Below are 21898 nucleotides of genomic sequence, written 5' to 3' on the forward strand. Positions count from 1 at the left end.
ATGGAGAATGGTAGTTTAATTGCATAATGGAAAAAGGGGTTGAAGATGTATGGCCATTCAGTGAAGATCATTTTAACTTTTAATTTACAGGAGCGTGCAGCTGGAACGGGAACTGCCTCCAAAGTAAAAACAAAAGAAAGAAACCACAAAAAATGTGCACTTTGTCATCATTCCAAGTAGCAAATTATGACTTGGTCTTGACACATAAATTACTTACTTAAAATTAAAAAGTAGCAAACACTGAGTTTTCGTTTTCAAAACTCAAACTTACTAAAAAGCACTAAGAAGGAGCACAAAGCAAGGGAGAAGGCTGTTGACAATTAAAGAATCAGAAGAGCACATTTATAGTTTGAGCTTGTTGCTGCACGAAAAGACATGCCAGGGAGAGAAGGAACCCTTCACTGCTACACTGAAAATTGATCATAGTTTCTGAGCGTTACATTATACTGAATGGCTGAATCAAGATTTTTTTAATTATACAAAAAGGTTTCAGTGGTTCAATATGTTGCAAAAAGATAAGGAGCACACATTTAAATGCCTGCACCAGAGCCAACCTCTCTTTCTTTGGGGTTAGGGACAGCCCAAGACCTTTTGGGACCTGAGTCAGGGAATTCAAATGGTGACCACCCATGCTGGTAAATATATAATAATAATCTAAGTAACTGACAGTTTGCTGCCCTTGAATGGCACCCCCAAATCTGCCATCTGAGACAGACGACCTCATCCTGCCTAATGCAAGGGGCAGTTGTGACATGTGGTTCTGCAGTTTTCCACTCCATTCCAGGGACATAACCTTGTACAAAGGAAATGCAAGCAGGCGATAAGGGATGCAAAAAGGATTTTGAGGAAAATATTGCCAATAACAGTAAGACTAGCAATAAAAAAGTATTTAAATACATCAGAACCAGGAAACCAGCTAGGGAGGTGGTTGGATTGTTGCATGATAAGGGAATGAAAGGAGTACTAAAGGAGGATAGGGATACTGGAGTGAAGCTGAATGAATTCTTTGTATCTGTCTTAACTGCAAAAGATGTAGGGTGGAGACTCGGTAGGGTGGAGACTCGTGTCTGAACTAAAATTTTGAGGAAGGGAGTCTGAGGAACTGAGGCAAATAATGGTTCTAGACCTTACTGACAAAAATGAAAACAAAATCACTGGGTCCAGATGGTATCCATCCATCTTAAAGAGCACAAATATGAAAATGATATCCCAACAAAAATATGTAACAAGTCCTTAAGATCAGACTCTGTACCAGAGAATTGGTAAGTGGCCAACATAACACTGCTTTTTAAAAAGGGATCCAAAGGAGATCCAAAGGAAATTACAGGCCAGTAACCTTGACATTTGTTGTGGGAAAATTGGTGCAGAGCATTATTAAAAATAAATTTAACAAATGTATAAAAGGACAAATCTTGTTGAAGAAGAATTAACATGGCTTCTGCAGAGGTAAGTCATGTTTCACTAGACATTTTAGAGTTCTTTGAGAGCGCTAACAAACATGTGATGCACTAGACACTGAGCATCTCTACACCAGTCTAAAATCCCACATTTAAAATGGAGCTTTCTGCTTCCATTTTAAATGCCTGATCACAATGGACTGCATTTACATGCGCTTCCTTTCCCCCTTTATCTGAGTCTTCTATATGTTTCATTTTGCAGTCACTAGATGGTGCTGTGGTCTAGCTCCTCTTATTGCAGGTTTTCCTCTTTTCCTGGAGGGGTCTCAAGTGGAACACTGCAATTTTGATAGCTCATTATCTGCGATCTTTAAAAAAATGGAATAAAGGTCCTTCAGTGCAGAAGACACCCTGGAAGTTGACATCTAAAGCAGCAGTCCCCAACCTTTTCTGCACCACGGACCGGGGGAGGGGGCGGAGGTTTCGCGGGCGGACTTCCGGCTGCTGGGATGCAAATTGCAGTAATAGGCTACGGAAAGATTTACGGTAAAGATTTGCAGTAATAGGCTACAGAAAGATTTATGTAGCCTATTACTTGAAGAACAGGGACGCAAATGGCGTCCACTATGCGGACGCCATTTGCATCCCAGTGGCTGGAAGTCCGCCAGCGGCTGGGGCCAGCCAGCAGCTCTGCGGACTTGCCGCGGAGCAGAGCCGGCCAGGACCGGCGAGGATCCGGGGGGGGGCAGATCACCTTTCCCCGCACGGACCCAACGTAAGGGGGTTTCACACACCCCTTCGCAGCCCGGTTCCTAACAGGCCATGGACCAATACTGGTCCAGGGCCTGGGGGTTGGGAACCCCTGATCTAAAGGACCCACAAACGTCTGTGAGTAACCAATCTCAATAGCAGGAGAAAAGCTCCAAGTGAAGAAGTCACAGCATACTTGGCCTTTCAGAAGGCTTTTGGCAAAGGGATGCTTCCTGACAGAGGGCTCCTAGCACTACCAATTGGAAGGCATTGTGCAGCTATTCCATTTTTTTCCTTAATGGATTTTCCACTGTAAGAAAAAAGATGGACTAAGCAGTGGGAAAACATGAGTGGTTTGGGTGGAAGACATCATCATCTGGATGCCCCCCCCCCCCAGAATTCCATGAATGAAGTAGGGTGATGGCATGATAAAAGAAGCACCAAACACTAGAAGCACCAAACACTGTTCACCAAAGACTCCTGAACAAATGTAGCAGTCATGAGGATAGAGGAGAGGTCCTCTTGGATCAGTAAGTGGTTAAAGGAAAAGAAGCAGAGAGTAGAAAAAAATGGACAGCTTTTGCAATGGAGGAAGGCAAACAGCGGAGTACCAAATTATTTAGGATGGTAGCGAAGAGCTCCAAAAGAGAATGGACATTAAAATGGCAAACATGGATCAATATACGTAAGGGTAAAGTGATACATATTGGGGCAAAAAATCCTAACCACATATACGGTGATGTAGGGCTTCTTCACACAGAGCTTTTCTCCTGCTATTGAGATTGGTTACTCACGGAAGTTTACAGGTCCTTTAGATGACGTTGTCAATCTCCAGGGCATCTCCTGCACTAAATGACCTTTATTCCATTTTTTAAAAGATGAGGGATAATGAGCTATCAAATTACCGCATTTGAGTTAAGCTTGAGTTCCCTCATGAAAAGAGGAAACCCTGCAATAAGAGGACACAGCACCATCTAGCCGCTGTATAATGAAACATATGGAAAACTCAGATAAGGGGGAAAGGGGGGGAAAGGAAGCATGTGTAAAGGGAGTCTATTGTGATCCTGTATTTAAAACAGAAGCAGAAAGCCCTGTTTTAAATGTGGGATTTTAGGTTGGTGTAGGGATGCTCCTAGGGGCCGCGGTGGCTTAGTGGTTAAGACGCTGAACTGCAGAACGGAAGGTCGGCAGGACAGCAGTTCGAGACCCGAGTGCCGCGTGACGGAGTGAGCTCCCGTCTTCAGTCCAAGCTCCTGCCAACCTAGCAGTTCGAAAGCAAGAAATTGCAAGTAGATACATAGGTACCGCTTCAGCAGGAAAGGTGACAGCGTTCCGTGCACCTCGGTATTCAGTCATGCTGGCCACATGACCACGGAAGCGTCTTTGGACAGCGCTGGCTCTTCGGCTTAGAAATGGAGATGAGCACCACACCCTAGAGTCGGACATGACTGGTTGGGGACACCTTTACCTTTACCTTTAGGGATGCTCCTAGTCTGAGCTGGCAGTGACTGACCAGGAAAGAAATCTTGGGGTTGTGATCTCAATGAAAATATCAACCCAGTGTGTGGCTGCTGTGAAAAAGGCAAATTCCATGTTAGGCATAATTAGGAAAGGAATATCATCATGTTTCAGTACAAATCTATGGTGCAATCACACTTGGAATTCTGTATATACTTCTGGTCAGGTCACCTCAAAAATGATATTGTTGAGCTGGAGAAGGTGCAAAAAGAGCATCCAAAATTATCAAGGAGATGGAGCAACTCCCCTTTGAGGAAATGTTACAACATTTGGGGCTCTTTAGCTTAGGAAATAAGGCAAGTTCACTACCACAAGATGTGGTGATGGCTACCAACTTGGACAATTTTAATTAGACAAATTCATGGAGGAAAAGGCTATCAATGGCTACTAGTCATGATGACTACTGCCTTCATTATCAGAGGCAGTACGCCTCAAAACATCAGTTGCTGGAGAACATGAGTGGAGAGTGCTATTTATTTTATTTTTCTTTATTTAGTTCTATTTCTATCCCACCCTTCACAAAAATCACTGGGCAGGTAACAATATTACTAAAAACGAAATACAAGAAAAATAAAATACAAGAAAAAAACACTAATAAAATCAATAATCAGCAGAGAAAACAAATAATCAACCATAGATCCAGTCATTGGTGCTCCTGTCCTGCTTGTGAGCATCTAGTTGGCCACTGTGAGAACAGAATGCTGAACTAAAAGGGCCTCTGGTCTGATCCAGCAGGGCTCTTATGTTCCCCATTCCCACCCCACTCCAGTATGGCTCTCATGCTTCTGACTTGTGGATGTACTTGTTGTTGCAAAAATGAGTTTGGTCACAATGGTTTTATTTGCCCATTAGGCTATCATGGCCTCTCCTCCTCAAGGCCTCCAGGTCGCAAGGCTATATGCTTTTTTCCTGTACCTGCTGCAGCTCCAACACCCTCCTGTGCCTCCTCTGTCTCCCTGCATATTTGTTTGTTTGTGTGGGAGAAGTAATGACTCAATCCCAGACTAGTTGCTTTGCTGGAAGGGAGCATTAGGCATCCCACTCAGGACACAGAGCGTTTCAGGGGTTCAGCACACTCTTTATTGACTGCTGGGAGTGCATTCATAGCTTATTGCTCACAGAGACCGGAGGGGATTCTGTGGCCTAAGAGGAACATTTCCGAATCGATTACCTCAGTGGATCTTCCTGACCTGAAAAAGAATGGAACTCTGGTCCCAGAGTTGCACTGGGGCTATCCTGTGTGTGGAGGTATTTTTTTTAGCAGCAGGAGCCATGTTCCAGCAGTAAAGTGGCTGTTATTTAGTGCCTACAATAACCTTGGAAGATGTTGTGGTTGCCAGGGAAATGTTTCCTTTGTTGTAGCCCATGAGCTACCGCTTGAAATTTATTGTTTTATTTAGTTTTTGGTCCTGCAAAGCAGGTTGTGGTTGTGGTGTGGAGGATAGGATTGTAAGAAGGAAGAGCCATGAACACTTTCAAGAACACTTGAAAGTGGGACTTGTAAGCTGACCCAGCTCAAGTCCTTGTGTCTCCCTTAAGCTTTCTTTCCATTACTGATATTTAGGATGCAAAAGATGGGATGCATACCTACATACATCCTTATATAATCCTTTTAAACAGGGGTGTGGGTGTGTGAGTGTATGTATGTGTATATACATACACATACATACACTCATAGTTTGTGTGTGTATATCTATATATATCAAATTTTGTCTTAGGAGTGGAATTGTCTTTGACCAGCAATTACGTACTTGTGATCTAGTCTAGTCACATATTCTTTGAATTATTTAGGGCTAGAGAGGAGTGAGGAACTGCTGTATTGGAGCTAGTGCCCTGGTAGAGCGAAGGGAGAAGTCATGCCCAAATCTGGCCCGCCTGGAGTCCCAATATGGCCCTCCGGGGTCCCCCAACTGGCCATGCCCCCTTCCACTGACCACCGATAGTTTGGTGGTTTCCTAGCTTTTGTGCCATTTTTCCCCCATTCTAAAAGGTTGAAATGTCTCTCCTCTGGCTTAGTTACTGGCAGTAAGGGCTCTAAGCTAAAATATGCTGGTATTTTTTATTTTTTCAGTACCACCCCTTTTGCCTTCCGTCCCACCCACCACTGGAATGTTCCCCCACATCCTCTAAGAGCTTCTCCGAAATGGAATTTGGCCCTTGGAATGAAAGAGGTTCAACACCCATGGCTTAAATGGTAATTTCTTGAAGCAAGGCAATGTTACAACCTGTTTTGACTCTCTACACGATACCTGTAGAATTTAGTAAAAACCAGAGCTGGGGCCACAGGTGGGGCCTAACCTTCTCAGCACTGAGGCTAGGAAAAAAAAAGAAAAAAGCCGCCCAGGTTGCTAGCAGTTTATTGGCTTCTGGAGCCGGCACTGATTTGGACTTTCTGTGCTGGCTGCTGAATCTGTTTGTTTGTTAAACAGATTGTAACATAGATAGCATATATCTTTAGTGATCTTTCCTGCCAAGAAAATTTAACTTGCAAAGGCTGCCCTGAATCTCTCACCTTTTGAGAATGGGAATGAGGCACTGAAGGGCTGCAAATCAGCATTAGGGTTGGCATGGTCAGTATGGTATTCTTGTACCTTTAATAGCTGTGTATATGGGAGAAGAGGCATGGGCCAACATTCTCCTTGCCGCACTCTTACCCGTTATTCCAGAGCCCTGTCCTGTTCTCCTTGTGCTGTCTGATGAACATAATGAAAGCTGAGAGCAGGAAAAGGTGGTTGAGTTGAAAGGACTAGAAGGGAAGTAGGAAAAGGACATCTGAGAGGGAACTGGAAAAGCTGTGGCCGAGAAATGCACAGAGAGACAGAGGACGGGAGGGAGGGACAGGGTAGAGTTGACAAGAGGGAAAGTAGGGATTTGTTGTGGGCCTTAAAATGACTATTAAGAGTTGGAGTGGGCCCTTCCTGCCCCATTTTCAACAGTGCTAATTGCAATTAGTCCTATTAGCGCTAATGGGTCTGAGTACAGGGCCTTTCTCTCCATACCCAGCAGAGAGAGAGAGAGAGAGAGAATGGAGCACTTGGTGCAGCTTTTCAGCTCTGCAAAGTAAGGCAGAGATCCGTCTGAACATGAATTAATGGTACTTAAGAGAGCTTCCTGCCTTCAGGGTGGTAAATAGCAGACAGACCAAGTACGGGAATGAAATGGAAAAATCTGACACCAGAAGGCATTGGCTCTAGTTTTAACTAGGGGGTGGGGCTTGGATCACAAGAAAGGGAAACTGAGGCATAGAGAAGGGCATTCATGCAACAAGTTAGTAAACTACAAATCTCACTGCCAACTTGCAATGCTGCTCACTTTAGAGCCCACCTCTTTCTTTCCCTCCTGTGGATAAGGACTGGTACCAGCAATCTCTGCTTGCACATTCTTGAGGGATCTTGGACAGATGCAGCTCAGTGGTAGAGCACTTCCTTCATGTGCAGGAGGTCTCAGGTATTATTCCTGGCATCTCCAGGTCAAGCTGGGCAGGAATACCCTATCAGAAACTTTGCAGGGCATTTACCAATCAGGGTAGATAATAATGAGCTAGATGGATCAATGGGCTTGACTCTGTTTTCATGTTGATCAGTCCCACAGTACTGCCATCACCCCATTCTCATGGCCTTTTTCTACTTTGGAGTGACTTTCAAACATCAAAGGATGCTGTGGTGTTAATGCCACATGGCTGGGCTTATTCAGAGGCACTGTGCTATGATATGGAAACAGTGATTTGATTCCCTCTTCTGCTCTGCTCTGCTCTGCTCATCATCATCTACCATGTTAAAGTATTCAAATCACTTCACATACATTAACACAGCAATACTTACAACAACCCTGAAAGTGAGGGCAGTATTATTATCGTCATATTGCAGATCAGAGGCTGAAAGGGAATGGCTTGCCAGTGAGTTAATGGCAGAGGCAAGATTTGAACTGGGGGCTTCCTGGTTCATTGCCCAGGCCCTTTGCCACTACGATATACTAGAAAGTTTAGAAGCCTGAACTTGGAATAGATTTTATGTAAAGTCTTTGGCACAACCCACAGTTCCTAAGCCTATATATATATATATATATGCAAAATAATTACATACATATAACTTCCCCTGTTTACCCCACCTCCATTTCCTTCCCCTTCCTTTTTTATTTACTCATACATTTTATACTAGTATTTATTACCCAATTTTCATTATAAAATAATCCCAAAGCAGGGTCCAAAACCAATGAAACACAAGAAAATCATACAGCATCAACTGATAAAGATAGGGGAGAACTGAAACACAGCTAAGTTTACAACACAGATTTAATCAAAAGCCTAGGTGAACAAGTAGGTCTTTAGTTGGTGCCAAAAGCTTGTAAGACTTGGCACTGCTCATATATGAGTGGGGAGGGAGTTCCACAATCGGGTGCCTATATTAAGAACACCCTCTCTCTTCAGTTGCCACTTATGTAGCCCCAGGCAAATCCCACTAGGTCTTAATATCCAGGCGAGTACATGAGGGAGAAGGCACTCTATCATGGATCCAGGTCCTAAGCCATGTAGAGCTTTACAGCTTAACACAAACACCTTGAACATGACTTGGTAGCTTACTGGCAGCCAGTGCAACTCCCTCAGAACTGGTGAAGTATGTTCCTGGCAGGCTGTCCCACTCAGTAGTCTAGGCATAGTGTTTTGGCAGCCCCATGTAAAGCACATTGCAATACTCCGGTCTTGAGGTTACCAGTGCATGGATCACTGTGGCCAGGCTATATCCCTTACCTTGTTATATAGATTGTAATCCCCTTGGGGCAGGGACCTGTTCTGTGATACATATACATAGATGGTGCATGATGATGATAGATTTGAATGCATTTGTTTAATTTACACAATGTCGCTTGCACTATTCGGGAATGCCTCTCACTATAGGGTGCTCCTTCCACTTCCTAGTCTTTTAACTATGTAGCAGACACTGTTGATATGTTCAGTTAGGAATTTAGAAATAAAATGTTATAAAATTGCATAAATGCACACCTAGGTGCGCTTACATAAATGCCCACCTAGAGTATTGGTCAGCCCTTCCCATAAAGAGTATGGCAGAACTAGATAGACATTTAAAAGGGCTTATTTAGCTCATAAGAGAGATGGGTGAAAAGGGTTGCAATGACGGGAAAGCATAAAATCATGCATAGCTTAGGTAAAACAATGAATTGCATTTTTTTAAAAAAGCTTTTAAGTAATCCCAGGGATCTCCACTAAAACTAAACAAACAGCAATTATTATTTTCTTGCACAAGATATTGATCTGTGGAACTCACTGTCATGGGATTTGGTGAAGGCAATTATATAAACGGGCTTTTAAAAAAATGAGGACTAATGGAGGATAAAGGCATCTGCTAGTGTGGTCAGGGAGGGAAACTTCCTGTTCAGATCCTCTCAAAACATTGTTGCTGGAAGCTGTGACTGATGAACAGAGGCTGGAACACAATTAGTATCTTGTTGAGCATCTCCTCTGAAGCATCCTGAATTGGCTATTGTTGGCGACAAGCGACTGGGCTACATGGCTTATGAACCTGAGCCAATAAGGCATGTTCCTAATTGATACCTTTCCAGGGTTGCTCTCGGTTTCCATAACTTTCCTTGTTGACGTGAGCAGCTATCGAGTGCCAGCCCTGCAAATTTCCACCCTCGCACTAACTGCCAGGATCACATCTCTGTGAAATGTGCGGCACGTCCGGTAATAACGCTCGAAACCTCAGCCCGGTGACTCTTCCCCATTAAAAATTAATGGGACCGGGGCTGGCACCATCTGCGGCAAAAGGATATAAATGGCCAAACTGCTTCCCCCCCATTTGCTTTTTCCTCAACCTTGTAGTTGGATGGTCTTGCCATCAGCCCCTTGCCTTGCCTCTGGGCAGTCCCAGAGGAGTTCCTTCTAGCCTTGAGTGGGGTCTGTGGCAATGGGCTTGCTGTGGGGCAAGAGGTGCAACAATTGCTCTGCCAGCTGCTCACCTACTTATGCTGGTAATTGGGGACTGTCCCTTTAAGAGGCTGGATGCGTGAGCGTGCTGGAGACTAAACTGCTGTACAAGGTGTTTTCCGACTTGGACGCGGCCCTGGCCACCCTCTGTTTCTCTGCTGCAGTCCAGATTCGTTCCTCCGGGAGCCAGGAGCAAAGGCATTTCGATAGCTGTGTTCCTCCAGGAGGAGTTAAACCTGCCAGTGGTACTTCTCCCTCCCTCCCGGAGTCTGTGCAGCTGGAATCTCGCCTGTTCTGTGGCTGCATGTGCTGTGGCGAAATTCCCAGTTGCTGCTCTGGAAACCAATTGTGCCGGTGAAGAATGTGCCGGCTCAGCGAATCATCGGTCAGGAGAGCGTGAGGGGACGAGGGAGAGAGAGAGAGGCTGTGCCCAAAGCACCCTCTCTGATCTGTTTCATCCCCATCCCCTGCTGCCTAACGAGGTCTCCTTGACTCTTCCTTCCACTCGCAGGCATCAAGTGGAACAAGGACGTCACCATGTCCGACACCAAGGAGTGGGCCACGCTCAGCCCAGAGGAATTCACCCAGCTGCAGAAGTACCTTGACTGTGAGTTGATTTTCCTTCTCCCATCACCTCTCTAGGTTGGCCCCATTGCCTCAGAGGGAGTGGGGACCAGTGATCCCTGTGGCAATGACCGTTATGGTGGGAAAGGTGCGAGTTGCGAAAGGGACTCCCTGCCCAGTATCGGAGGTTGTTGTAGGGCAGTTTGACCCACCAGGATTTGGGTTCCATTAAACTGAGTTGTTGAGCTGGGGAGGCAGAAAGATTGGGGTGGGGTGGGGGCGAGAACAGCCTTTCCTGTGCCAATCCAGGTGAGGCTCATAGGATAACTGGGTAGTCGCCTTGCACTGCCCCTGTTCTTCTTCCCCTCCCCATCCCCCATGATATCAGCTTGGTGTCTCATGTGCTAGTCCGAAATCATAATTGGGTGTCTGCAGGAAAACATGAGGGAAGGGGCAGTCTGGTCTGTGAGGGGGCTTTCTGGGCTTGATCTCTGCCTCCCTTGGCCTGATATTCTTGCCCCCGCCTTCCCAAACACTACATGGGGCAGACATGGAATTAGGGTGCCAAATCACATCATGTGCCAGGTTCAGAACCATCTGAAGCCAACTGGGGCCAGATTTGCTGCCTTGCTGCATCCTGCTGGTGCCCACATCACCTTCAGACTTGGGACAGAGTCCCAGAGTTCTGATTCCTAACTGACCCAAGTCTTCTACCTACCATATCAGCTGGGCATGGGCATGTACCACCAGGATTCCCAAACTGCATATATTTCCCTGTTCTGTCTTTTTTCCCCTTTCTTTGCCCTGCAGACAGCAGCAAGAAGGTACAGGATGTGCTGCAGGAATTTTATGGAGAGGGTACTTTGTCCCAGCACCTGCAAGGAGATGTGAGTATACCCCTCTTCCTCCCCACCCCCTCCACTTTATTTCTTGCCTTGCTAGGTTGTATATTTGTGGGTAGCGCTCATTCCAGAAAACGAATTTGCCCCAATTGTTTATGTAGGCAAGGTGACCTTGCAAAGCAGTATGCCTTTCCTTCCAGCCCCAGCGCACCACTTCCCATTTCAGGCACAGTCTTTCCATCTCTCCTGCCTCTCCCTGATAGAATCATAGAGTTGGAGGGGGCCTTGTAGGCCTCCGTGCAGGAAATCCAGAGCTTGAGCTTCCCCAACAGATGGCTGCCCAGCCTCTGCTCACGGCCTCCAGGGTGGGAGAGTCCTCTCTCCTTGTTAGTGGCTCTATTGCTGATCTGCTCTTATGGCTAAGAAGTTTCTCCTAACATTCAACTGAAATCTACCCTCTTGCAACTTAGAGCAACTCCTGCCTTCTGGGGCAGCAGAGACAATAGTGCAGCTAGGTAATTTTAGACCCTGGACTTAATGGTCCTATTGGGGGGCCCTTTACTGTGGGCCCTGAGTATTATTTCTATTGTGAAGCACACAACTCACATTTCTCTCCCTCCCTCCCCATTACCTTTCCATGCTTTAAAACTGCTTCTACATTACTGCTAGGTTAGAACAGCAACAACAAAACGGTTTGATTGCCCTGATTTAAAAACAACAACACTCTGAGCATGTGAAATTTTGCATTTTAAAATTTCTTAAATCATAGCATCATTATGACTGCAGGAATAAAATGGAGTTTGCTTCTGCACCTGCTGCTCTTTGAGTGGTCATTTGGGGAGGAGTGCTGTGCTGTGGGGCCCTGGACTTTGGACTCAAAAGTCAAGTCCTGGCTCCACCTCTGGACAGAAAACAAGTCTGCCCTCTTCTATCTGACTGCCTTCAGGTGTTTTGAAGAGTGCTGTCTTGTCTCTCTCTGCCCCCCCTGCCCCCAATCAGTCTTCTCTTCTCCAGGTTAAACATATCCAAATCTTTCAAGCTTTCCTTATTGAACTTGTTTTCCATACTCCTGACTGCCTTCGTTGCCCTCCTCTGAACCCGTTTCAGTTTGTCTGTATTGTTTTTAAGCTGTGATGCCCAGAACTGGACACGGTACTCCAGGTGTAATTGGACTACTGCAGGACGAAGTGGAACTATTACTTCTCATGACTTGGAAACTATGGTCCTATTAAAGCGGCCTAAAATTGCCTTAGCCTGTGTTGCAGCTGTATCACACTGCTGACACATGCTCAGCTTCTAATGGACTATAATCTTGAGATTCTTTTCACGTATACTGCTGCCAAGCTAGGTATCCCACTTCCTACACCTGTGCTTTTTGGGGGGTGGGGAGGGGGCTATATGCATAACTTTTCAGTCATCTCTGTTGAATTTCATTTTGCTGGTTTCAGCCCAGTTTTCTATTCTATCAAGGTCATTTTGAGTTTTATTCTTGTCTTCTGAAGTGTTAGCTGTCCCTTCCAGCTTTTTGTGTCATCTGCAACTTGGAGGAAGATTTCATCTTCCCCTTCATCTAAGTCATTGATAAAATGTTGAAAAGTACTGGGTCCAGGACTGAGCACTGTGGCACCCCACTCAAAACTCCCCTTGGTTTGTGGAGGAACCATTGATGAGCAGTCTTTGAGTGTGGCTTTCCAACCAGCTGTGAATCCACCTGACCATATTATCATCTAGCCCATATTTGAACAGTTTTCTAACCAAAATATCATAGGTGACTTTGTCAAATGCTTTGTTGAAATCAAGATAAATTACATCCAGAGTATTTCTACAATCCACTAAGCTAGCAACCAGCCAAGTCTCCACTTCTGCCTCCCTTCCTTTATCCTAACAATCCAAAACTCCTCTGTGGCTCATCTTGAACCTGCCCCTTGCACTCCCAAGTGTTTCCTGCTCATCCCATAAGATGATTTCTCCCCTTCCTGTGTCCACTAGTCCTATAATCCAGTAGCCACCAAGCAATGGTGAGGAGATTGGTTCACCGTCATCACAATGGAACAGGAAGAGATAAGTTTTCCATTCCTTCCACCCACCCTGCAATAGTTCTAGCACTGAAGTGACCAAATGTGACACAAATCAAAGCTGTGCTTTGTGACACAACCAATGGGATGTGGCAGTAGTTGTATTTACTTATGTTCTTCTTTTTTTGCTTGCTCACGTTGTTCCTCTGCTGATGTCTTTGCCAGTCAATAGACTTTGAAGGCTTCAAGCTCTTCTTGAAAACCTACTTGGAAGCAGAGGAGATCCCAGATGAACTTTGCCGCCACCTCTTCATGTCTTTCCAGACAACAGCAGGACAGGCCACAACAGAGCCAGGTATGCAGTCTGGGAAGGAGACTTCCAATGGTAAAGCTCCACACATAAAAGATTGTCTATTGTTTATCCCGTGAGAGATTGGGGAGCGGGATTTGCATCTTCTGTGGTTCTTTTAGTTAAAAAAATGTTTAGAAACTAGGAAAGAGTGGTCTGCTAAGCATCTCTTTGGTGAGGGCTGGGCTTGGCATCTGAAATATCTGGCTGCCCCTAGAATGAAGAATTACTGACAGATCTCACCCCAACGCTCTCTCTGATTTTCAGCCAGTGGTTTTGTTTGCGTCAATGATGTCTCTTGTTACTTCTCACTGCTGGAAGGTGGAAGGCCAGAAGACAAGCTGGAATGTGAGTACTGCAAAGGATCAAGAGAGAAAGAGGCAGCCAGAGACCTCATTTCAGATCCTAATTTTTTGGTGTGTGCATGTGGGGTGGGGGTGGGTGGACACATCTGTCCTTGGCAATTCTCCAGGACAGACATGTCTTCATCTTCGTCTTCCTGCCATTGACACAGTCTCTGTCTGTCTGTCTCTCTCTCTCTCTCTCTCTCTCTGTCTCTCGCACTCACGCGTGCACACACACACACCCATTTCAGCATCTCATGAGTCACTCGCAAAATGTATGTGGGTATGTATTTATTATTTTGATTAATATCTTACCCACTTTTCTATGCACGATATTCGAAGTGGCTTGATATTCGAAGTGATAGCCCTCTCTGACTTGCCTGGGACAGTCAGATTCATCCACCAATCATGTGACACAATCATGTGATATTTACTTTCTCCTTGTAGCATCCTTCATACATCTGTGCAGTTCTGTCAACATAGAATGCTTCTGGCATTTCAGATTTGTTGAGTCCTTTTACGCTGTAATTTTGCTCTACTGGAAGTGACCATTTTAAATCTTTGGGGTGGGGGGAAAACGACTTTCTAGCTGTGAACTGTGGGGAAGACTGCTGTGGGGAAGAGTGCTTCTTGTCCATTATATAAGGCTAGGCAAAGGGACCAGATGAAATGGGACCTATTATGGAGAGTGCCTGGACTAGGAGGGTGATGGCAGTGTTGCATATCCTTGGTGATTTCTTATCTAGAAGCTTCCATTTCTGTTCTTTTCTTTCTTCCCACAGTCACCTTCAAGCTCTATGACAAAGATGGGAATGGCCTTCTTGACAGCTCAGTAAGTAGTGTGAGACCTTCAGAAGCTAAATAGCTGACCCTCTGCAATTGCATCTCGTCTCCCTATTCTTTTGCTCTTCCTCATTTCAAGCAAAATAACAGATTCATTTCCTCCCCCCACACACACACATATGCATGCACGCTTCTGTCCCACACCACTTGGAGCTTTTTGTGCCAGGGTTGGCCCAAGACATGTTGTGCCTGAGGAAGAAGATTCAAATGGCTCTCCCCCCGCCCCGCCCCGCCCCCCCTCTCTCATGTTTGTGAGTGTACAGGCATGTGTGCACTACACGCATGCACACAGCCATGTGGCAACCAACTTCCACAGGTAAGTTCTGCTCAAGCTTCAGTTCTGTAGAGCTTGCACAGGAGAACATTCTGATATATTATGCCCTACAGCTCTGCCTCCCATACTTCTGCCTTTGATGGCACCCAAAATCTACTGCCTTAACTTCCTCGGTGTTTGTGCTCATTTGTCTTGTGCCCTCCACACTTCCGGGAGGTCCTTTTCTTGTGACCCAGGCACCAAAATGTTGCTGCTTGTTCTTCAGCATTCCTCCCTTTTCCACTTTCTGAGAGAGACCTCCACACTGCCAAGTTTGCAGCCTAGAGGTGTTCCTTCCATCCTCGTTATGATTCCAGCCCTTTCTGCTCCAGCTATTTTACTGGTGCTGTATTTGGAAGTGGAAATGTGACACAAAGGATGGAACAAATCCTTTCATATTCCCTTTCCAAAGTCTGGTGGGTATATGTAGCCTCTTGCCCCAATTCAACTTAGGTCAGAGGCCAGATCCACCCCTGCTCTAGTTTGTTGTGCAAGATTGCCACTTTTTCCTGGTAGAGCTCCTGTATCTTTAACAGCTGGATGACAGGAAGGAAATTGGCAAGTGAAGCTTTCCTCCATCACTACATCTCCTGCCAGAAAAGATAGGCATCCTATTTTGAGCAGGCTGGGATACTCTGCCATCTTTGGCTTCCCCTTTGCCATCTTTGGCTTCCCCTTTGCTATCTTTGGCTTCTCCTTACTCTCTGATAAGGAGACACCTATTATGATAAAGGGACACCTATTGTCAGCATGAGGCTCTGACTCCTGAATTTCTGTCTCTAGATGCTTACGTGCCTAGCCCATTTTATGTAAGCATCCCCCTTCCCCTTTAATGCTGGGCATAAACTATGTTCTTCTGCAGGAGGTGGATCGCATAATCACACAGATGATGCGTGTGGCTGAATATCTGGACTGGGATGTCACTGAGCTTAAACCAGTAAGTGCAGAATACCCATGCCCAGTTCTCTTTAGGCACACTTCCCTTCCACATCCACAAATATACACCTTACTGGGAACTGCTGGCCCTGGAATGTGGGTGCCTGCCCCATAGGCTCTGGGGTTGCTTGGAGCACCCAGGGAAGCTGGGCAAGGTGTTGTCTTCAGCACTGAGATTTCAAGCCAGAAGCAGGAATGGAAGATCCAAAACTGTGTGTGTTTGTAAAGGAGGAGGAGTCACTTGGAAGGGATGGAACTTGGAGACAGATGAGCCTCACGCTATGGCATTTTACGTATAAAATCTGTATTTAGTTGATGGGATTACCCTTATAGAGTGGCCTCACCCTTTTCTGCTTGTGTTGGGTGTTGTTGGATTTTTTTTTTTTTTTGCAAGAGACAAGTGTGGCTGGGAGTGCAAGCCCTCATTTATGCACACACACACACACACACACACACACATGCTCGGTCATCTTTGTTGTCTCAGGGGTTGTGTGGCTCAGATTCCTTCTGCAGGAGAGTGGAGGATACTAGACCGGCGTAAGGCAAAGAGAGAATGGGAACTGCTATGTGCTGCAAATAATTTGACTTGCATTTTGGGGAGAATGCCTTGTCGTCTGGGGGTTTTCCTCTTAAATATTATTTATTTATTTATTACATTTATATCCCACCTTTACATGGTTGAGAAATTGGGCATGGTTTACACACTGACCTGAGATCAGATGGACTTGAGCAGGCTCTGATATTGCTCCCCTGTGATGCTTCTCCAATGTCCGTTCAACCCAGATCCTGCAGGAGATGATGCGAGAGATTGACTACGATGGCAGCGGCGCTGTGTCCCTGTCTGAGTGGCTCCGTGGTGGTGCCACCACTGTCCCCCTCCTGGTGCTGCTTGGGCTGGAGGCTGTAAGTGCATGAGGGGCAGGAAGGGAGGGATGGGTAAAGGCCAGGCAGGCTGACAGAAGGAGGCAGACATCCACCCCTGCCACTCCCCGTCGGTATATACAACTGTGGTTTAGGGCTGGGGGGCGTTTCCTCTTCTCAGACACAGGAAGAAACAGGGCTTGATTCTATCCACAGCTTACCCTGTCGGCTTTGCTCAAGGCTTCCTGCAAAACAAGGTTCAAACTGCCACCCTGTTAGGTGAATAACAGTGGGGTAGATCCTAATGGGGGTTGGGCAGGAGCACAGTGGCGGATCTCCCGCCTCATCTGAAGCCCTGCTGGCTTGCATCAGCCAGAGCAGATGGTGTGGAGCAGGTGGGTTCACTGGGTGTTTCAACCCAGTAGGTCTTTTATATTCACTTCTCCCCTGCCCCTCCCACTGAAAGCAACGAGGGGGAAGTTAGCTACGCCAGCAGTCTGGCATAGCTGAGGGACCCAATCTGGGCACCTCTTGAGGGAATGGAGCAGCTTTGGATCCAGCAGTTTCAGAGCTGGCTTCAGCCTGGCCTGCGCTGCTCCCAGAATGCCCTGCTTTGGGGCATCATGCTTGCTACTACTGATGGGAATGCTGCCGGCAGTAGTTTTTCACAGGTGGATGAATCCCCCCTGCCACCACCAGTTGAGCTCCTCTCCAGTAGTAGGAGGGTCCTAACACACCCCTCCCTCACAGCTGGTGGATCTGGGGATTACAAAATGATTTTGTCAAAGCCACAGCAAAGAGCAAAATTGATATCCCACTGTATTGCCTCCTAAAGCTTAGCTATAGACTTATCCAGCTAATTTCCGTACTACATTTTTCTCTGTACCAATCATGTCACCCCTCAGGGAGACAGATGTGCAAAGCCCTTTACAAGAAGCTTGAATAAAATATGTATGTATTTATTACTTGTCTATACTGCCCAGTAGCCAAAGCTCTCTGGGTGGGTCGCAACATTTAAAATTAGAATACAGCATGATAAAACATAACATAAAACGTTTAAAAGTTTAAAACTACAGTATGTTGTTGTTGTTGTTGTTCAGTCGTTCAGTCGTGTCCGACTCTTCGTGACCCCATGGACCATAGCACGCCAGGCCTTCCTGTCCTGCGCTCTCTCCCGGAGCGTGCTCAAGTTCATATTCATTGCATCCGTGATGCTATCTAGCCATCTCATCCTCTGCCGTCCCCTTCTCCTTTTGCCTTCAGTCTTTCCCAGCATCAGGGTCTTTTCCAGAGAGTTTTCTCTTCGCATTAGGTGGCCAAAATATTTGAGCTTCAGCTTCATTATCTGTCCTTCCAATGAGCAGTCAGGGTTGATTTCCTTTAGGATGGACTGATTTGACCTCCTTGCAGTCCAGGGGACTCGTAAGAGTCTTCTCCAGCACCACAGTTCGAAAGCATCAATTCTTCGGCGCTCAGCCTTCCTTATAGTCCAGCTCTCACAGCCATACATTACTACTGGGAAAACCATAGCTTTGATTAGACGGACCTTTGTCGGCAAGGTGATGTCTCTGCTTCTTACTATGCTGTCTAGGTTGGCCATAGCTTTCCTCCCAAGGAGCAAGCGTCTTTTAATTTCATGGCTACAGTCACTGTCTGCGGTGGTCTTGGAGCCCAAGAAAGTAAAATCTGTCACTGCTTCCATTTCTTCCCCTTCTATATGCCAGGAAGTGATGGGGCCACATGCCATGATCTTAGTTTTTTTAATGTTGAGTTTCAAACCAGCTTTTGCACTCTCCTCTTTCACCCTCAACAAGAGGCTCTTGAGATCCTCTTCGCTTTCTGCCATTAGGGTGGTATCGTCTGCATATCGGAGGTTGTTGATAATTCTCCCGGCAATCTTAATTCCGACCTCTGATTCATCCAACCCAGCATTTCTCATGATGTACTCTGCATATAAGTTAAATAAGCAGGGTGACAATATGCAGCCTTGTCGTACTCCTTTCCCAATTTTGAACCAATCGGTTGTTCCATCTCTGGTTCTTACTGTTGCTTCTTGACCCTCGTACAGGTTTCTCAGGAGACAGGTAAGGTGGTCTGGTACTCCCATCTCTTTAAGAATTTGCCACAGTTTGTTGTGATCCACACAATCAAAGGCTTTAGCGTAGTCAATGAAGCAGAAATAGACGTTTTTCTGGAATTCTCTTGCTTTCTCCATGATGCAGCGAATGTTGGCGATTTGATCTCTAGTTCCTCTGCCTCTTCGAAACCCAGCTTGTACTTCCGGTAGTTCTCGGTTCGCATACTGCTGAAGCCTAGCTTGTAGGATTTTGAGCATCACCTTGCTGGCATGTGAAATGAGCGCAATTGTGCGGTAGTTTGAACACTCTTTGGCGTTGCCCTTCTTTGGAATTGGAATGTAAACTGACCTTTTCCAGTCTTGTGGCCACTGTTGAGTGTTCCAGATTTGTTGGCATATTGAATGCAGCACTTTAACAGCATCATCTTTTAGGATTTTAAATAGCTCGGCTGGAATACTGTCATCTCCGCTAGCTTTGTTGTTACTAATGCTTCCTAAGGCCCACTTGACTTCACTCTCGAGGATGTCCGGCTCAAGTTCAGCGACCGCACTATCATGGCTATCAGGGACATTCAGATCTTTCCTGTATAGTTCTTCTGTGTATTCTTGCCACCTCTTCTTAATCTCATCTGCTTCTGTTAGGTCCCTGCCTTCTTTGTCCTTTATCATGCCCGTCTTTGCACAAAACGTTCCCTTGAGATCTCCAATTTTCTTGAAGAGATCTCTAGTCTTTCCCATTCTGTTGTTTTCCTCGATTTCTTTGCATTGTTCATTTAAGAAGGCCTTCTTGTCTCTCCTTGCTATTCTCTGGAACTCTGCATTCAGTTGGGTATATCTTCCCCTTTCTCCTTTGCTTTTCGCTTCCCTTCTTTCGTGAGCTACTTGTAAAGCCTCATCAGACAGCCACTTGGCTTTCTTGCATTTCTTTTTCTTTGGGATGGATTTCGTTGCTGCCTCCTGAACAATGTTACAGACCTCCGTCCATAGTTCCTCAGGCACTCTGTCTATCAGGTCTAATCCCTGAAATCTATTCCTCACCTCCACTGTATATTCATCAGGGATATGATTTAGGTCATACCTGAATGGTTTAGTGGTTTTCCCTACGTTCTTCAATTTAAGCCGAAATTTTGCAAGAAGCAGCTCATGATCTGAGCCACAGTCCGCTCCAGGTCTTGTTTTTACTGACTGTATGGAGCTTCTCCATCTTTGGCTGCAAAGGACATAATCAATCTGATTTCGATATTGACCATCTGGTGACGTCCATGTGTAGAGTCGCCTCTTGTGCTGTTGGAAAAGAGTGTTTGCTATGATCAGCATGTTCTCTTGGCAAAACTCTATTAGCCTTTGTCCTGCTTCATTTTGTACACCAAGGCCATGCCTGCCTGTTATCCCGGTGATTTCTTGACTTCCTACTTTAGCATTCCAATCCCCTATGATGAAGAGGACATCTTTTTTTGGTGTTAGTTCTAGAAGGTGTTGTAGGTCTTCATAGAACCGATCAACCTCAGCTTCTTCGGTCTCAGTGGTTGGGGCATAGACTTGAATTACTGTGATGTTGAATGGTTTGCCTTGGATTCGTACTGAGATCATTCTATCATTTTTAAGATTGTACCCCAATACTGCTTTTCCCACCCTTTTGTTGACTATGAGTGCTACTCCATTTCTTCTAAGGGATTCTTGCCCACAATAGTAGATATGATGGTCACCTGATTTAAATTCGCCCATGCCTGTCCATTTTAGTTCGCTGATTCCCAAGATGTCGATGTTCAATCTTGCCATCTCATGTTTGACCACCTCCAGCTTACCTTGATTCATTGATCTGACATTCCAGGTTCCTAAACAATATTGTTCTTTACAGCATCGGATTTTCTTTTCACCGCCAGACACATCCACAGCTGAGTGTCCTTTCGGCTTTGGCCCAGCCGCTTCACTCTTTCTGGCGCTACTTGGAAATACCCTCTGCTCTTCCCCAGTAGCATATTGGACACCTTCCGACCTGAGGGGCTCATCTTCCGGCGTCATCTCTTTTAGCCTTGTGATCCGTTCCATGGGGTTTTCTTGGCAAGAATACTGGAGTGGGTTGCCATTTCCTTCTCCAGTGGACCACATTTTGTGAGAACTCTCTGCCATGACCTCTCCGTCTTGGGTGGCCCTGCACGGAATAGCTTATGGCTTCACTGAGTTACGCAAGCCCCTTCGCCACAACAAGGCAGTGATCCATGAAGGGGAAACTACAGTATACAATTGAGGTAAAAACCAGCAGCAGTGTAAAGATGTAAAAATACAATAACAGATTTCAAAACAACAAAAGCTAAAGAACTAAAATACCTGGGAGAATAAGAAGGTTTTCACCTGTCACCAAAAAGACAGCAATGTGTAGGTGCCAGGCCAGCCTTGCTGGAGAGGGCATTCCACAACCAGGGTGCCACCACTGAAAAGGCCCTCTCCTTAGTAGCCATCCACCTCACTTAATTTGGCATTTATTCCTGTAGCATTTCATTCTAATGTGCTAAAGCTGTGGTCTGTTACATAAACATTTTCAAGGTAATGTTAATTTGTTTTCAGGAAATATGGCACCCTTTCCCCCAAATTCTGACCCACTTTGAGCCTCTCTTCAACTCTCAGTGAATGTTGTCATCTCCCTTTCTATCCATCCATCCAGCCAACCAAACACTCCACCCCCGTCGCCGCCCCACCCCCAATCTCTGTCTTAGCTGCTGACTTTCTCCATTGCTACAGACCATGAAAGACGACGGGCAGCACCTCTGGCGCCTGAAGCACTTCAACCGCCCGGTCTACTGCAACGTGTGCGAGACGCTGCTGTTGGGGCTGCGCAAGCAGGGGCTGCGCTGCACTTGTGAGTGAGTCACTGTGTCTTTGGGGGGCAGCTGGGAAGAGGGCCAGGCCAGTGTTGTTCTTCTGTCTGTGTCCAAGCCCCTCCCCTGCACTTCAAGGAGCTTGGGAACAACCGGGGAGCAGCAGGAGGGAGTTTCCTCCAGCCACTGCCTCATTTGAAAGGATCTGGGGGACATTTTAGGGCAGAACTAGAAACATGGGGTTGGCAGAAACATGGAGTTGCTGTTGCTTTGTGCCTCTTTCTCCTCCCCTCCAGAGAACATCTAGTATCGTACAGTGCAATGACATG

The 21898-nt window shown here is 46.0% G+C and overlaps 1 protein-coding gene across 3 annotated transcripts in view; it reads left to right on the top strand.

Moving 5' to 3' along the window:
- DGKA (diacylglycerol kinase alpha) overlaps window positions 1–21898 on the top strand; it is a 59992-nt gene that overhangs the window by 15901 nt on the left and 22193 nt on the right. For 2 of the 3 annotated variants that reach the window (XM_084837360.1, XM_084837359.1), the window contains exons 2-10: window positions 5737–5859; window positions 10121–10216; window positions 10984–11060; window positions 13256–13385; window positions 13647–13727; window positions 14506–14555; window positions 15742–15816; window positions 16599–16718; window positions 21493–21610. In XM_084837360.1, the coding sequence (XP_084693486.1) occupies window positions 10147–10216; window positions 10984–11060; window positions 13256–13385; window positions 13647–13727; window positions 14506–14555; window positions 15742–15816; window positions 16599–16718; window positions 21493–21610 (721 nt within the window). In that variant the 5' untranslated portion in view covers window positions 5737–5859; window positions 10121–10146. The remainder of the gene's footprint in view (window positions 1–5736; window positions 5860–10120; window positions 10217–10983; window positions 11061–13255; window positions 13386–13646; window positions 13728–14505; window positions 14556–15741; window positions 15817–16598; window positions 16719–21492; window positions 21611–21898) is intronic. The other variant, XM_084837358.1, reaches the window with a different exon arrangement.

This window comes from Heloderma suspectum, chromosome 2, assembly GCF_057233095.1.
Source record: "Heloderma suspectum isolate Gila_16-S chromosome 2, 16-S_ref, whole genome shotgun sequence".
Classification (NCBI taxonomy): domain Eukaryota; kingdom Metazoa; phylum Chordata; class Lepidosauria; order Squamata; family Helodermatidae; genus Heloderma; species Heloderma suspectum.